General features: G+C 36.8%; 1 protein-coding gene across 1 annotated transcript; it reads right to left on the bottom strand.

Moving 5' to 3' along the window:
- Positions 1–680: 680 nt before the first annotated feature.
- Positions 681–16,537, bottom strand: smc2 (structural maintenance of chromosomes 2). Its single transcript, XM_084403289.1, has 24 exons — positions 16,220–16,537; positions 15,762–15,911; positions 15,558–15,680; positions 15,223–15,261; positions 15,010–15,120; positions 14,841–14,885; positions 14,223–14,456; positions 11,196–11,345; positions 9,667–9,900; positions 8,817–8,976; positions 8,553–8,670; positions 8,312–8,450; positions 7,090–7,209; positions 6,778–6,982; positions 5,634–5,769; positions 5,402–5,526; positions 5,075–5,268; positions 3,154–3,297; positions 2,872–3,066; positions 2,593–2,793; positions 1,942–2,058; positions 1,683–1,843; positions 1,341–1,488; positions 681–1,222 (listed from the first exon to the last, which is right to left on the bottom strand). The coding sequence occupies exons 1-24, from the start codon at positions 16,385–16,387 to the stop codon at positions 1,040–1,042; spliced, it is 3,600 nt and encodes a 1,199-aa protein (XP_084259415.1). The 5' UTR covers positions 16,388–16,537; the 3' UTR covers positions 681–1,039.
- Positions 16,538–16,647: the final 110 nt, after the last annotated feature.

Below are 16,647 nucleotides of genomic sequence, written 5' to 3' on the forward strand. Positions count from 1 at the left end.
TTGATCCTATTTCTTTGAAAAGACATACTTTACTCTTGCAACAGTTTTTTCCACTTAATCTCCAAGCAATATCTGGCTGATAATTGCATAAATGTATATATATATTATATGTATATATTTATTTACAGGCCTCAAGATAAGAGACAATACTTTTATAAATGAGACCACTATTCTATGACATCAAATACATAAAAAATATCTAGGTGTAACTTTGCTAGGTATAATGTATATATAATGTGTGTGTGTATATATATATATATATACACACACACTTGAGTATTTGATTTATATATATATATATATATATATATGAAGAGTTCAGATGCAAAAGCCTCTAAGTGCCATCTGAAATTTCCTTCTAGAATGATCATTTTTATCAAGCTTGAATATTTAAGTTCAGTAATTTCACTTAAATGACAATTCATAGGTAATTTTCATTGTCATTTAAGTGAAATTACTGAACTTAACTATACGAGCTTGATAAAAATGATCATTCTAGAAGAAAATTTCACATATAAATATATATATATATAAATAAAATACTCAAGTGTAAATTAGACCACTATTCTATGACATCAAATACACTACTTAGCAAAGAAGATACACCTAATTATTTTTAATGGCAACGAAACTAATCAATTATTTTGAATGTAAATTAGGCACGATGTCATTTTGGCTTAATTTCTGAAACCACAACTTTTTTTTGACAAGTTTTATTTATACAAAACTAGCTGTAAAGTTTCTCATCCTACAACAAATATACTGAAAGCGTATAGTGTACAGAGAGAGAAAACAGACTCAGTAAAAAACAGCGGGATTAAAAAGCAGCATAGCAACTACACTCCACAACGTAAATAATACAACAGCGTTTTAAAAAGAGTAATGGAAAGAGGTGATTTACAGAGCCATTTCTCATGCATTAGATGCACAAATCAGAGGTGTCCAAAAAGCTTTTAGTACTGACAATTTTAAATATTCCATTTCATTTTCTCAACTGAAAGTAATAAAAGCTTAAACATTTGTGCAAGACAAAGTGTGTTTAGCTGGCCAGTATCTGTCGCTGGCGTTTGTCCTTAGCTTTCTCCTGGGTGCGCTGGGCCAAAACTTTTCCCTCATGCGTTTGAGCTGTGCGAGTGACCGCGGAGATGCCGTCCACAAATTTGGTCTTGAAGAGCACGTTTGCATTGGTGAACATTCCATCTTTCAGAGACACCACCACAAACTGCAAAGAATAAAAATGGCTCTGTTCAAATACAGTCACGTTATAGCTGTGTATTACTGATGCGCTGGAAAACTAACGTATAGCTCATTTCGACATTCATTTTGAGCGCGTGTATTACCTGTGAGTGTGTAAAGTGTGTCCTCAGCATCTGTCCGATGTTTTGCGTGTGTGAGAGATCAAGAGCGGCATCCACTTCATCCAGGATGTAAATGGGAGCGGGTTTGAACAGCAACATGGCTAAAATTAGAGAGAGCGCCACCAGAGACCTGAAACAAATGCATCAGGTGATCAATGGGCAGCACATGTACTGGGAAATAAGCAGTAATAGGCTCAGTCCACGATCTGATGCTCTAATGGATCTGTGGCCGAGAAATGGTGACCTGGAGAGCCATAACCAAAATAGCTATTGATTCCAGGAGCGATATGCCACTTTTAGCAAAAGTGTTATGCAAAGGCTGACCTTTGACCCCCGCTGAGCTCTGTTAAGTTCTCTTTCCAGGTTTTCCCTAGAGCCACTTTAAACTCCAACCCATCCAGGACACCACACCCCTCGGGTGGAGCCAAACGGGCATTTGCACCAGGCAACAAGGTGGAGAATATAGAGCCAAAATCCTTGTTCACCTGCAATTACACAGACTGTACTGAACCGGACGCAATATGATTCTTTTATCTTTTTCTTACTAGTTGTGACCAATTCATTTGTCAAATTTGTATTTTACCTTCTGCCATGCCACATTGAGTGCCTCATTCTTCTTCTGGTCCAACTCTTCAATCGTTTCCAGGATTTTGGCTTTATCATTCTCAACAATTCTCTTTTTCTTCTTCAGATCATTGTACTGAAAGAAGGCAGACAAATAATACAAAAAGTATAAGAATTAATAATTACAATTATTATCATTATCATTAATAATGATAATAATAATGGTTACTACTACTACTAATAATAACTATATTATAAAATACCAGAGCTGTAATGGTCAAATCTCCAAAACATCCATGAACACCACAAAATAATTATAATAATAATAAAAATGACTGCTATCAAAGGAATAAATTACTTTAAAATATACTGAAATCGAAAAAAGTTTTTAAATTGTAATATTTCACAGGCTACAAATTAAATTCAGACTTGGTGAGCATGAAACTTCTTTCAAAAAATGTGTTACATAAAACACACACACACAAAATAGTGAATATACAAGATATATAAAAAAGATGCTTCTGTTGTATTAGTACTAAAAAATATAATTTGCTATTTCTTTTTTGAGTCTGGAGACCCAGGCATGTTCTTTAGATTTACCTCTGCACTTTTACTTTCATCTTGTACTAACATCTTTTACAGCAGTCACTAAAGAGGACAAAGGTCATACCCTCTCCTCAGCCTCACTGAGCATGTTCATGGCTCTGCGGTTGACGTTCCTCTCCAGCTTGTCTTTAGTCTCCTCGAGTCTCTTCAGCCTCTGTCCAGCCTCTTTGGGATTGTTGGTCTTGAAATCGTAGGCAGTGTTAGGTTGACCGAAGAGATGCTTCTCAGAGGAAATCCAGTCATTCTCAGCTAACATGCGGGCCACCTGAACACAAGCCAACATTACACACAGTCTAATCAGCAAACACACTAGTCTCTATTGGTATCATTCACTTCCTCTGACCTTGGCTGTGGCATCTGCGCTGTCTTTCTTGTGTTTGCTGATGTTGTGTTCCAGCTCTTTGATTTTGAGCTGGGCGTCATTGTTTTGTTCTCTGAGGCGGTTTGCTTCTCCGGTCTTTCCTTTAATCTCTCTCTCCTGTCCCAAAATCACCTCTTTCTTCTGGGACAGCTGCTCCTGCGCAACACGCACTGCTTCCTAAACACACAAAGTGTGAGTTAACATATGGCACAGAAACGCAGAACCTTTAAGGGACATCTTTGTAAGGCAGCTGTAGTTCTTTACCTTACTGGCCAAAACTTCAGTGGACATGGTGTCGATCTGCTCCTGTATGGCTTTGAGAGCTTCATCTACTGCTTGAATCTGCTGCTCATATCCAGCCTGTTCTCTCTTCAGCTCCTCCAACTCCAGAGCTACAGCATCTGCCTCCTACAGAAAAAAAAGAAAAGTAGTTTCAACACCTAAAAAACTATGGCCCGGTTTCACAGACAGGGCTAAGATTAAGCCAGGATTAGGCCTTAGTTTAATAAGGACATTTAAGTAGCTTTTATAAACATTCCTTAGAAAAAACAATGGCTCTGACATATTATAAGATATGCCAGTGCAAGCTGCATCTACCTTGTCTGTGAAACTGGGGAAAAGAGTCTGTTTAAACCACAGAATTCCCACACCTTTTGACCAATTTATCCTTACAACTTTTGCAGTCATTCATGATTACTGAATAAGGAATTTTTAGAGACTGATCTTACAAAGAGCAACTTAAAATATTTCATGGGCTAGAGAGAGAAAAAAATCCCCTTATGATTCTGTTTTCCATGACTATCAGAACCCTGATGCAAGATAAATAAAATAAGCCCAGATTAGAGCTAAAAAAATGAATTTCAGTGATCAAAAGTCTGCTCCTAAATGTTTTATTTTTTTCAAGAAATATGTCACAATCCCCATTCAGATGGTAATTGTTTCTCAAGGGGATGTCTGTTTAAAAAAAATTGCATGACTCCTCAGTGATAAAACTCATGCGTTCAAATTTAATCAGTGGAGGAACGAGTTCTGTGATCCTGCAAACTTGAAAATGCACTTCTCACGTGGTTCGTGACATTTAAAACAATACAATTTCCTTGTCTACTCTGACACTAGTGGATGAAACCTGAACAGAGCTGGATGATGTCATCACTGTTTTCTCCAGAGCTGAATTGAACTCGTTCCATAATCGATGACCTTTACAGTTATAGAACCGAAATAAATCAACACTGAACTGATTCCACCTAAATAATGACTGTTTACTATTGTCTTTTTAGAGCTGCTTTACAGCAGAATTGAAGTCTGTTTGCATCATTTCCTGTTTATCACTGTAGAGCTGCTTTGAAACAAGCTGCATTGTATAAAGCGCTATTTAAATAAAGGTGACTTGATCAATTTAATAACAGGAAAATAATATGTATTATTTATTCATTTAAATATCCTATTGAATAATAAAAAGGACACTATAGTTTGCTTTAAATGATAGTTAGCTTTTTTTCTCTCTGCTATACTATGGATGTCATTTTAAAAAGGTGGAAGTTAGCAGAAATAAGTTAACACAACATCTAATTTACATAACGAAATATTGCAAATATCCATAAAAAACCCTGGCTGCTTTGTCAACTAGGGAAACGATTTGTTGTGCAAGCAATTGTATATAATGCATAATTTCAAATTGTATTGCATATCTGTTGCTACCATTAATAATGGCCCATTTCAAAAGTTTGCATAATTTTTTTTTGTTTGTTTCTAAGCTGTAGTTGAGCGGTGATTTAATATTATTCTTGTAAATGGTTTCCAGAATTTGAGTAATAAAAGTCTCTATATTTGCAATGCATGTACATTACAACAGAACGCAACAGTTACCGACCGTATGGTTCTTGTGAAAAAGGATTTACAAAAAGTCTTTTAGATTGATCCCTTCATGTAAACTCAGAGATGTTGTTTCGGACTGCAATTAAAAGCACACACACACACACACACACACACACACACACACACAAAAAACGAAGTAATATGGCTAGGAATTTTCACATGGGTGGTGGGAGAAAAACACGGAAAATCTGGATTCAGACAGCAATAAAAAAAAAAAAATCAGACTTGTCCCTGTAAACATTGAAAATACCTTGCGCCCCCATGAAAAAACAATTGCCATGTGAATAGGGCTATAGTAAACGCAAAGTACCTGCTGTTTCTCTTTCAGTCTCTTGTTGAAGGCATCTGCCTTACTCTTGGCCTGGTTGAGCTTCTGCTGGGCTGCTTTAAGTTCTTTCTCTCTCTCGGCCTCAGCGTTTTTCATCTTGTTCTCCAGAACTTTGTACTTCTCCTCCGCCTTCCTCTGAACCTCTTTTGTCGTCTGTAGTGTTTCCTCACACTCCTCTAAAGAAACGGAGTACCAGGAAGGTTAACGAACAGTGAAACCAACATTTAATCCTATTGTGTAGCTATACAGAGCCCTGACTTCAGCATGAGAACTAGCGCCATTTTGGCAAAGAGGGGTATTTATGTGTACCGATGGTCTTGCGCAGGTTCTCCAGCTCCTCCTGTTGTTTATGGAAGGAGCTCTGCTGAAGTTTGGTCTCGAGGATCCGAGCCTCCTCAGTCTTCAGGTCTAACTGCTGCTTGAGCTGACGATATCTATAGGAGAAAAACAAACAAACAACGTTTTAGTCTTCCACCTTGTACTTTTGTTCTGATTGGTCAGTGAGGATTTTTAAGAGGTTGTCTATTGGACAGAGGCTCACTTCTCAGCTGTGCCCTTGAGGCTGCTGAGCTCAGACTCCACTGCGGTGAGTTCTGCTTCTTTAGTCCTCAGACTATCCTGAATGTCCTTCACCTCAGCCAGTTTAGACAGGACGGAGGCCGTCTGAGCACGTGCACCTACACACACACACACACGTAACAGTTATTAGAGAACACCATGTTCTACTTTGACTTGGAAATGTTTGCAGACTGTAATCTAATCTGTCTTCTGGATAAAAACCCCACAGAATGGTCCACCAATATATTTGTATTTATTGGTTGATGCCGAAAGTGATAACTTGAAAGAATGGGGGACCAGTATAATGGTGACATTTACATTGTACAATTTAATGAGAGCATCGATGCATCATCGAGCAATCCTGTAGCTCAAACTGTAGAAGATTTAATTCCCAGAGTATGCATGAACATAAAATGTAACATTAGCTAATAATGTGATAAATCATCTGGAAAAAAAAGAGAGAAAAAGAACAAACCAGAGCCAAACTGCAACCTACTGCAGTAGGTTGCAGCAACCCTCTAAAACTCCATTAAAAATGTAATTCTCGTGGGTGAATCTCACAAAATCCATTAAGAAACAGGTAATAATCAATGTTGATGTTAAATAAAACTATAAAAAATCATTTTGGTAATTGAAAAATAAAATATAAATATTTCATTTATTTACCAAGGCAACAATTAGTAACAAGTACTAAAATAAGTACTAAAAATAAAAATAAATTATAGCTTTAATAGATTTAAAAATCATAAAAATGACAAAAGCACATAACAAAATTAGTCAAATTGAAAATATTAAAATAAAACCTAATTGGAAAAATTTAAATAAATAAATAAATACTATAATAGTATATAAAATACAGGTCATAATTGCCTTCATAATCGAAAGAAAAAAATATTCAAGAAGCTTATTTTTAAAGAATTTCGTAAAAATTATTTTACATTCATTCTAATCAAAATCAAGAGAGAAAAAAATAAGTCTGATTTATGGTAATTTGGAATTTTGATGAAATTATATCCCAGAACAAATAGTTAAGAGTTATAACTTAGTAATTAATAACAGGTCTGAATACTTTTGTGAGGGTCTGTGATGTGTCTCATGCAGTTTCAGACATTTTCACACATACAAACCTCCTGTTAATGTTCCCTGTGGATCAAACACGTCTCCTCCAAGCGTAACTGTTTTGGTGCTCACACCTTTGTCAAAGGCAACTCTCTTAGCATCATCCAAACTGTCACAAACCAGCGTCGTGCCAAAAACATACTCCATGGCCTTCCTCAACTCCGATTCATAACCTACCAACGACAAAGCCGTATGCACGTTATCTGGCCCAACCTGCAACACAGAACAAATGGGTTTCCTTTCATTAAACAAAATCCTGTGGAGAATATTTCAAACAAATCATAATCAAATCAACAACAGCTCAATAGCAGAGCTCTCACCAAGTTTTTGGCAGCGCGCACTACGTTGTCATTGAGGGTACGTGCTGAGATTTTGTTTAGAGGAATGATGGTGTATCTGCGTCTCAGTTCACCCTTTTCCAGAAGCTTTTTTCCAGTAACCTGCAAATAGTCAAGTTTAAAATCAAAACATAATTTTGCTAGATAATAACAAACTACCATTTAAAAGTCTGCAGTCTGTAGGATTTTTTAAATGCTTTTGAATGAAGTCTCTTATGCTCACCAAAGCTGCGTTTATTTAATTAAATATACAGTAAAAAGAAAACGTAATATGTAAAATATCATTATAATTTAAAATAACCGTTTTCCTCTTTCCATATATTTTAAACTGTAATTTATTACGGTGATGGCAAAGCTGAATTTTCAGCATCCATTACTGCAGTGTCACATGATCCTTCAGAAATCATTGTAATGTACTGACTTCTTATTATTATCAATGTTGAGAACAGTTGTACTGCTTATTTTTTGTGGAGGCCAATTTTCAGGATAAATGTAATAATGTTCAAACAGCATTTATAGAAAACAGAAATCTTTTGTAACATTATAAATGTCTTTACTGACACTGATGAATGTGTGACAGGAGGAGTGAGACAGCTCTCAGATTTCATCAAAAATATCTTAATTTGTGTTCCGAAGATGAACGAAAGTCTTACGGGGTTGGAACCATAGATATCATATATAAACGCTAGATGTCTTATGGCGCAGTCACTTCCGGCATCATCGTTCGGCCATCTTGTCACAGTGCTCTGTGCATTAAGGTGAATGATCAGCACGCACACAAATCCTCTTATCTCGCTGAAATCTTGACGGATTTACAAACGGTTTGGTTTCTTACAAACGTTATTAACGTGGCTATAATTCCGAATGCTTGAACATGTATGTTATAATTTTTCATATGTATGCAGTGTATGTATGCAGTGTCATAACTACATCTCTGACGTTTATAACAAACCAAACCGTTTGAAAATCGGTAGAAAAATTAGCAAGTTATGGTTTTTAAAAGTACATGCACCATTGAAGTAGTGAGCGAGTACACTGTGGCAAGATGGCCGCCACGTGCGGACGTCGACCTCCATTGGCCAGCAGTGCGCACGAGACATCTAGCCTTTATATATGATATCTATGGTTGGAACAACATGAGGGTGAGTAATAACTGACAGAATTTTCATTTGTGGGTGAACTAACCCTTTAAAGGAAGACTTACCTCGTTGTCGACCACTACGTTATAGAGTCGACCACCTGCGACCACCTCTAGGGCTGTAGCGTTTGACACATCAGTTACAGTGAAAAGATTTGCCACCAAACCCTTCACCTTACTGCGGTCCCAGCTCCTCTCTGGGTCCCTACACACACACACACACACACACACAACCATTAGATTCACAGTTGTGTATGAATGACACTTAAGCAATGAGTCTAGATGAAAATGGCCTGCATGCTCTCACGTGTATTCGAAGCGCAGGTTGGGGAATTGTCCCATAAGGGACTCGTAGGTTTCCCTGAGCTGATTGACGTCCCGTGAAAACTGCCTCTTCTGCTCCAACAGACGATCCTCTCGTCCATCTGAAAAGTCAATCTACTTTTTAAAGTGTTTTAGACTTAAAAAAGGACTAATCTAATACTTCAATTCTGAATTAAATTTAATCTGAATTCAATCTGAGTTTACAATTCACATTCAGCCTACAATCCCATTCAATATGGTTTAGTACCCTCATAGTTGAGTTTCTTCATTTCAGCCTGTAGTTTTTCTATGGATTTGTTCACAGCCTCAAATGTGTCCTGGTCTTTTTTGTAGCCACTGTCCATCTTCTTGACCTGAGCCTGTTTAGACTTCAGCTCCTGCTGAGCGTGTTTCAGTTTCATCTGAGCCTAAAACACAGAACAGAGACATCAACAATCACTTTTAAAAATATATATAATATCATATATACACAACTGATCAAAAACTTTGGGTTAGTAAGTTTTTTGTTTTTTTTTGTTAAAGATGCCAGGATGCATTAAACTGATCAAAAGTGAAAGTAAAAACATTTATTATAATGTAACACATTTATATTTCAAATAAATGCTGTTCTTTAGACCGTTCTATTCATCAAATGATCCTATTTTTTTTTTACAAAAATATTAAGCAGTACAACTGTTTCCAACAAATAGCAAATATTTCTCTATATTAATATATGTTAATATAAATCAACATATTAAAATTATTTCTGAAGAATCATGTGACTCTGCAGACTGGAGTAATGATGCTGAAAATTCAGCTTTGCCATCACAGGAATAAATGACATTGTAATATATATATATATAAAAATTGAATAATTAATTTGAACTGACTAATTTGAATTGATCAAATAAATGCAGCCTCTGTAAGCATTAAAATACTTTTCAAAAATACTAAAATATCTTATCAACCCCAAATTATTTCTAGGGACATTATTAATAAGAGTAATAATACAGCATGGACAGTGAATGAAGATTTTGAAGTATATAGTGTGGACAAACATTCCCACATCACTGTGATTACTGGACTTGTTGACAGTTTTTAAATGTTAAATAGGTCACCTGTTTGGCCTCTGTCTCAGCTTTACTTATGTCATTCTTGCAGGTCATCATCTGGCCACTAAGTGTGGCTTCAGCTCCATCCTCATTGGCAGAGAGACCAGCAGACACTGCCTTAAAATGCTGCTGAGCCGCCTCCAGCGCTTCTGCATCCTTCTGCCCCTCCTCCTGCACGGCCTTCAGCCGCTCCGTCGCTTTAACAACCTCCACTTCCTTAGCTGACATCATCTTTTTATCCTAGTTCAAACAAAGTTAACATTTAAATAATTTATATAAATAAACATTAAAAAAGAAAAAAACATTGTTTTCTGGCAATATCTTGATTTTTATCGCAATACTTTAAAATATAGACCCCTCCCCCCACCCCACAGGATCAATTAATTTATTTTATGTCATTAGTTCTTTTTCATTTTATTTGAGTATTTAAAGGGGACCTATTATGCAAAAATTATAAGGTGTTTGAACACAGATGTGTGTCTACAGTGTGTGTAAAAAACAGCCTATAATTGTAAAAATCCACCCAATACTTTTTTTTTTATAATCATCATAAATAATGAACAATCTCTCCAAACACGTGGTTTCAGATTTCCCCCCACAGTCTTACGTAAGAGTAGGGAAGCCCCGGCCATGACCGGTGACAATCTGCCCTTTTAGGATAGATCCCGCCCTGAGTGAGCCACAGTGACAGCAGTCACCATTTGGGTTTACTCGCTGTAGCAGCTGGGGATACACAATGTCTGTGCCAAAAAACATTATGTTCTGTTGTTGGATGTACCAACGAACATAAGAGTCTCCATAGACTCCCGGCATCTGAGTCACTGAGGACACCGTGGTTGACGTTTGTTACTCGAGAATGGATCAACTGTTCGTGATCCAGTCTCCGGAGCGATACTGGTCACGGGAGTAACGAAAGGGAGAGCACGCACTTTATTACAATTCATCAGAGTTGTTTTACGGATATAGTTTACCAGTTTATTAACCACTCCCCGAAAAGGCATAATGTCTTAGTCTTTACTCTCATTCTGGAGTAAAATGGACACTTCATGTTTTGTGTTAAGTACAATAAACGTCATAAAACTCATCAGTAAAGTTTTGCCCATCATTCGAACGGGGTCCTACAACAGGCTTGTTCTAATAGTGGATTAAAGCAAAATGACAGCATAAGTTATAACTGTAATTAAACTAAACTATACCTGCTCTATCTCCATGTAGCATATACTGCATTATCTGGCTCTGTTTTGTTGCCACCAGAGCAAGAGCTCTTGAAGCAACAGCTCATTTTTTTTATATTTAAAAGGACACACACATAAACATTTTTGCTCACCCCCAAAAAGTGGGCATGTTAACACGCTATAAAAAATGATCTGTGGGGTATTTTGAGCTAAAACTTCACATACACACTCTGGGGACATCAGAGACTTTACTTTACATCTCTTAAAAAAGGGGCATAATTGGTCCCCTTTAAACTTAATTTATTTGTAATAATTTGAATTGCATACAGTTTCGCCAGTATTTTTATAAAGAAAATGTACCTCCTCCATGTTTTTGACCAGCTCTTTTCTCTTCTTGGTCTCATCTTTTAGATTTTGCTTCTTCAGGTCAAGAGCGCTTTGGGCCTTTGTGTCCACTCTCTGTACTTCAGACAGGGTCTCTTCCAGAGTCTTCAACACCCCCCCAACCTCCTAGAGAGACAGACACAGATATGAGACATACTAATGGAATACAACAGGAGACAGAACTATTCAATCAATCAACCGCACACTTTTCTAACAGGTATCAATTTGCATCATAAAATATTCAAAAATCATTTCCCGTACAAATCATTTAATACTTTTTGCCAGTCCATTACCCACTATCCTAACCTCTATTACAGACATTCAGTCTCCACAGGACAGATACTCGATTACCAAACCTGTTCAGGTAAACGAAAACCTACCGTTTAGATCATAGGTCACCCAACCATTTAGTAGACTGCGGTCCAAATCTGGACTGTGAATGGGTTTCATTAGGACCACAAATCATTTCTAATAAATTAGTGAGTTTTCCTCTCTACTAGAGATGCACCGATTGATCGGCTGGTGACCGGAATTGGCCGATTTTCACGTGATCGGCCGTGACCGGCGACCGGCCGGTCAGTCTGACAAATGGCGATTTTATGCCAGTCAAATGCACTCGGGCGCCGCATGATTAACATCGCGCAACATCAGCATCACACGTGCACACGGAACACACATGTAGGAAACCTCGTGAATTACGTCCGTCCAGACCGCAAGCGCGTCTTTTTTTTTCGGCGTGCATGTTAATCAATGAGTGCATTCACAACGGGAGCAGGAGCAGCGCGTGAGCGTCAAGCAGGAGCGTCGCAAGCAGTGAAGCGCGTGTTTCGGCGCCGAGTCTATTTGCTGCACTGCTCGCGCTCAATTAAAGGGAAAGCACACTTTTGATGGACAAAATAGCCTAAATAGGGTTTCACAAAAAAAGTGCCCAAAATTTGCATCTTTTAACAAGAACTGGAGTAGGCCATGTCAGAAAAGAAAACGAAGACTAATATTTATAGAAAATGTACCCATTTAAACTTGTTTTATTATTCAGTTTGTACAAGTGATTGCAACAGCCCTGTGTGTGTGTGCTTTGAGAAATATCTTTATACTGCAATGCTATATTTATTGTATTTTTTATTTATATATTATTTTATTGCAATTCCCTGTTTTCATACAGACGTTTAGTTTGCTAAATACATATATAAAAAATGATTGGATATTGAATGTGAAAAGGAAATGGTTCTTCCATAACACTGCACTTTAGATGTGTGTGAATTACCCACACCTGGAGGAATTTATATAGTTCTATTTTATAGCGTTTATCTGTTCAAAAAAATATGTACTATGCAAATTGTAAAATATTCTATTACAGAAAAGATATAAAATAAATATTTGTGTGTGCTGTAAAGTGGTTAGAAAAAATTAAATCGGAATCGTCTAAAATCGGTATCGGCAGGTCAAACTTAATGAAAAATCGGAATCGGCCCAGAAAATTGTAATCGGTGCATCTCTACTCTCTACATAGAACATTTAAGCCATCTTTACTCTGCAAAAGCTACACAGCAGATGAAGCTGCAGATTTGCAAGATACAGTTTGGTAACAGTCATTTTGACATGCTTTCTTATGATTAGAACTGTGATTGATTGCATTTATTATTATAAGTAAAAGCGCAAACATCATTTAAATCACCATTTCACATTTAGTTTTAGATTTTAGATGGTTTATTCTTAGATGTATAGTATATTAATAGCGGGAGAGGCGAGACATAGTGAGCACCGGGAGTCTGTGTAAGAGATCCATTGAATGCCTGCATTGAAAGCGCGAGTACTGTGTGAGAAAAAAAGTTTCAGTGACATTATTACTACATTAAACTACTATATAATGTATACCAATGCAATGGGGGAATATTTGTGGGCCCTAATAATAATAATTTTGATAATTTATCATTAATTCTGTGAAATATCACAATTTTAAAATAACATTTTTTCTATCGTAATGCACTTTAAAATGTAATTTATTCCAGTTATAGAATTTCAGCAACTTTTTCCAGTCTTCAGTGTCACATGATCCTTCAAAAGTCATTCTAAGATGCTGATTTGCTGCTCAAGAAACATTTCTTCTTATCAAAACATTTTAATTATTAAAAATATTTTTGTGGAAACTTTTTTCAGGATTCTTTGATGAATAGAGAGTTCTGAACTAATTTCTTTCAAAAACACAAAAATATTACCTAATCCATACTTCTGAACGTAGTGTATTTCTAATAGGGCTGGGCGATTAATCGAAAAGTAATCGAAATCGACATTCAGAACCTATAATCGATCAAATTTTCCCAGGTCGATTATTTCGATTACTTTCCCTTTAAAACACTACCGCGTGTGGAGTCACGTGACCCCGCTCCCTTACAGTACGTTTCCGTACTTGTAATATGTGAGCATATTTACTGTAAAAAACTTGTCAGTGAACCATGAGGGCAAAAAATAAAATAATAATAATAATAATAATCGTTCATTAATCGTAATCGAGTTAAAATGTTCAATTAATCGAGATTTTGATTTTTGGCCAAATCGCCCAGCCCTAATTTCTAATATGGCATTCAAAAATGTAAACATTAAACTTACTACACTTACAGTTCTAACAGTATTATAGTTAATAGCCTATATAATGTGGCTTCAGATGAATTTAATATTGATTAACTGATCTAGATGAATAACTTAAGTGACCCATTTTGGGTTAAAAACGGCTTATTTTGTTGAAAACCGAGCAGTTCACATTCCTCAATAAATCATAAGCAATTCAAGTTTCACCTGCCCCACTTTAAACTCTTGATGGAGTCTTGTAGCACACAAATCAGAAAGCAGGAGTCACTTCTCCATCACTCATCCGTGGATCTCTTTCCATTTCTAAAGATCACAGCATCTTATATAGTTTGGGTGTGAGCCCCTTAAGGCTGAAATCATCCCTGTTGCTCCTGTTCTCAGATCTGAGTAACCCAGACTGTCTGCTCTGCTGCTCACCTTGTCCCTCTTGCGCTCCAACTCCTGTATCTCCGCGCTCAGCTCCTTCACTTTGGCCTCGTTCTGTCTCATGTTCTCCTGCAGCTGCGCGATGGAGGTCTGCATCTCCTGCAGTTCTTCAGTAGACTTCAGCTTGGTTTCCTCGGCGCACACAAACAGGTACGCCACATATAGTCGACTCAAGTGCTCGATCTCACGCATGAGCTTCTGGTACTCCAGGTAGGACGCACGTTCCTAAGAAGCAAGGGAGAAGGATAGGATAGGACAAAAAGATAAGTATATAGTGCACAAGTTGTATGAACTTTGTCCACAGTAAGGAACTGAAGCTGGTAGAAAACTTCAATGACAAACAAAATAATGTTCAGTAGCAGAAAGAAACAGAGGCACACAGTAATGTATAGCCTTTATATTATTTATAGATTACATTATTTATTATTAATAAATCTATAATGTAATCTAATATAAACAAATTAAATTATAAAGTTCATTATTCATTAACTATTATTCCGTTTAAAATCTCTTTTGGGTTTTACAGAACAAAAAAAAAAAAAGAGGATTTTATATAAAAAAAAAATTGTTTTTTAATTTTAGATTTAAATTTTTTTTTTAAACACATACCTCCTTCAGTTTATCCATAGCGGGCGTGATCTCCTCATCCAGGATCTATCACACACACACACACACACACACACACACACACACAAAGACCATATCTGAGATGAAATTGACGTCATTCCAATTGTTGGGTCATTTAAATAAAAATGTATATTTAAATAAATGTACATACAGTCTGAATCTCTTTGAGCTTGGCATCTTTCTTCTCAATAGTTTTCTGAGCACTGATCTTCTTGCACTCATACATTCTGGTACCTGCCGCTTCCTCAATCATGGCCAGAATCTATAGATAAAAACATGCCATAATAAAAAAAAAAGAAGAAAAAAAAGAAAAGAAAATGTCGAAGACACTGGATGTTTGTGTCACTTCATCCATCAATCTCACCTCAGGAGGCTTCATGTTTAAAACCTTGGTGATTCTCCCCTGAAATAAACATAAAATTAGAGTTACTGGGAATGTGAACCCTAACTACAACTGAATCAGGAAATCCAAATAAAAATTGGTCTTAAAATCAACATGAAAACAAAATTGACACTATTTACTTGTGAAGTGTTTCAGACAGAAAACTGTCTCATTACACGAGTAAAATAAGTTGCAAACAGCCATTCACATTCATTTTTAAATGAAAGTCCAGTGGTTTAGAACATGAATATCCAATACTTTTACAAAAATCTTATTAGGCCACATAAATTCCTAGATGGGTGTATTATGGTTGTTACCTGCATGATCAGAAAGTGAGGGTTGTTGACATTCAAGCCAACTGAACAAAACAGATCCTGGACTCGCAGGTTGTTTGCGTTCACGCCGTTGATGAGGTACTTGTTTCGTCCACCTATGACCACCTGAACACAACAGCGTCACAAGCTTTATTATTACTGTCTCTTTGATGCCATCTCTGAAATCAGTGATCTCTGGCCGAATACCTGTCGTGTGATGGTAATCTCATCATGGGTCTCAAAACCAAGGGGACTCTGTTTCTTGTTGGAGTTGTCGAAAGTAATGGACACAGTTGCCTTGGTGATTCCAGCCAGGCCATTTTTGTACACTAGATCTTGGAGATTAGTGGCACGAACCTACAATGTTTGACAAACCAAAACAAGCAGTATTACAGCTTTTGAACTCTGCAACTTAATACTCACTTATTAAAGTCATGCTCTCTCTGTTTCTTATAAAAGATATCTCATATATTCTGTTTCACTTTTATTTAAGGTTCTTGTTGTCATACAAGTGATTTATAAAATAGGCTAGAGCAATCAGAAATATAGTTTTTTTTGTTTGATAAACAAAAACTGCGCAGCCACAGAAAAACTCCCATCACAGAGCTGATTTATACATGTGGCTACGTGTTAATAACAAATAAGTTGAATGTATTAAAACGCACCTGTGATAAGTTAGTTATTCCCAGCAGAAAGCAGATGGAATCGAGGATGTTTGACTTTCCACTGCCGTTCAGTCCAGTGATGGCGTTAAAAAACGGATCAAATCCGTTAATCTCCGTCCTTTCGGCGTAGGACTTGAAGCCCTCTAGTACAATAGACTTTATGTACATTTCGATCAATCACAGTACGATTAAAATATAATAACAACGCTATACGCCGCTATATTAAACGCGATAACAACTTCAAAGAACCTCTGCGTTGCTTTCAGGTCGACCATCCAAACTTGAAATTTGGCGCCAGGCGCGTTTCCGCTCCGCCGTTCAAAAAAAGGGAGAGATGTCAGTTACTAGTAAAACCACAAACAAAGAAATTCACTCGAATCCTTCATATGTTTAGACGAAACGTTCATTTTATTTTGATAAAATGCATG

Source organism: Rutilus rutilus (genome assembly GCF_951802725.1).
Source record: "Rutilus rutilus genome assembly, chromosome: 2".
Taxonomy (NCBI): domain Eukaryota; kingdom Metazoa; phylum Chordata; class Actinopteri; order Cypriniformes; family Leuciscidae; genus Rutilus; species Rutilus rutilus.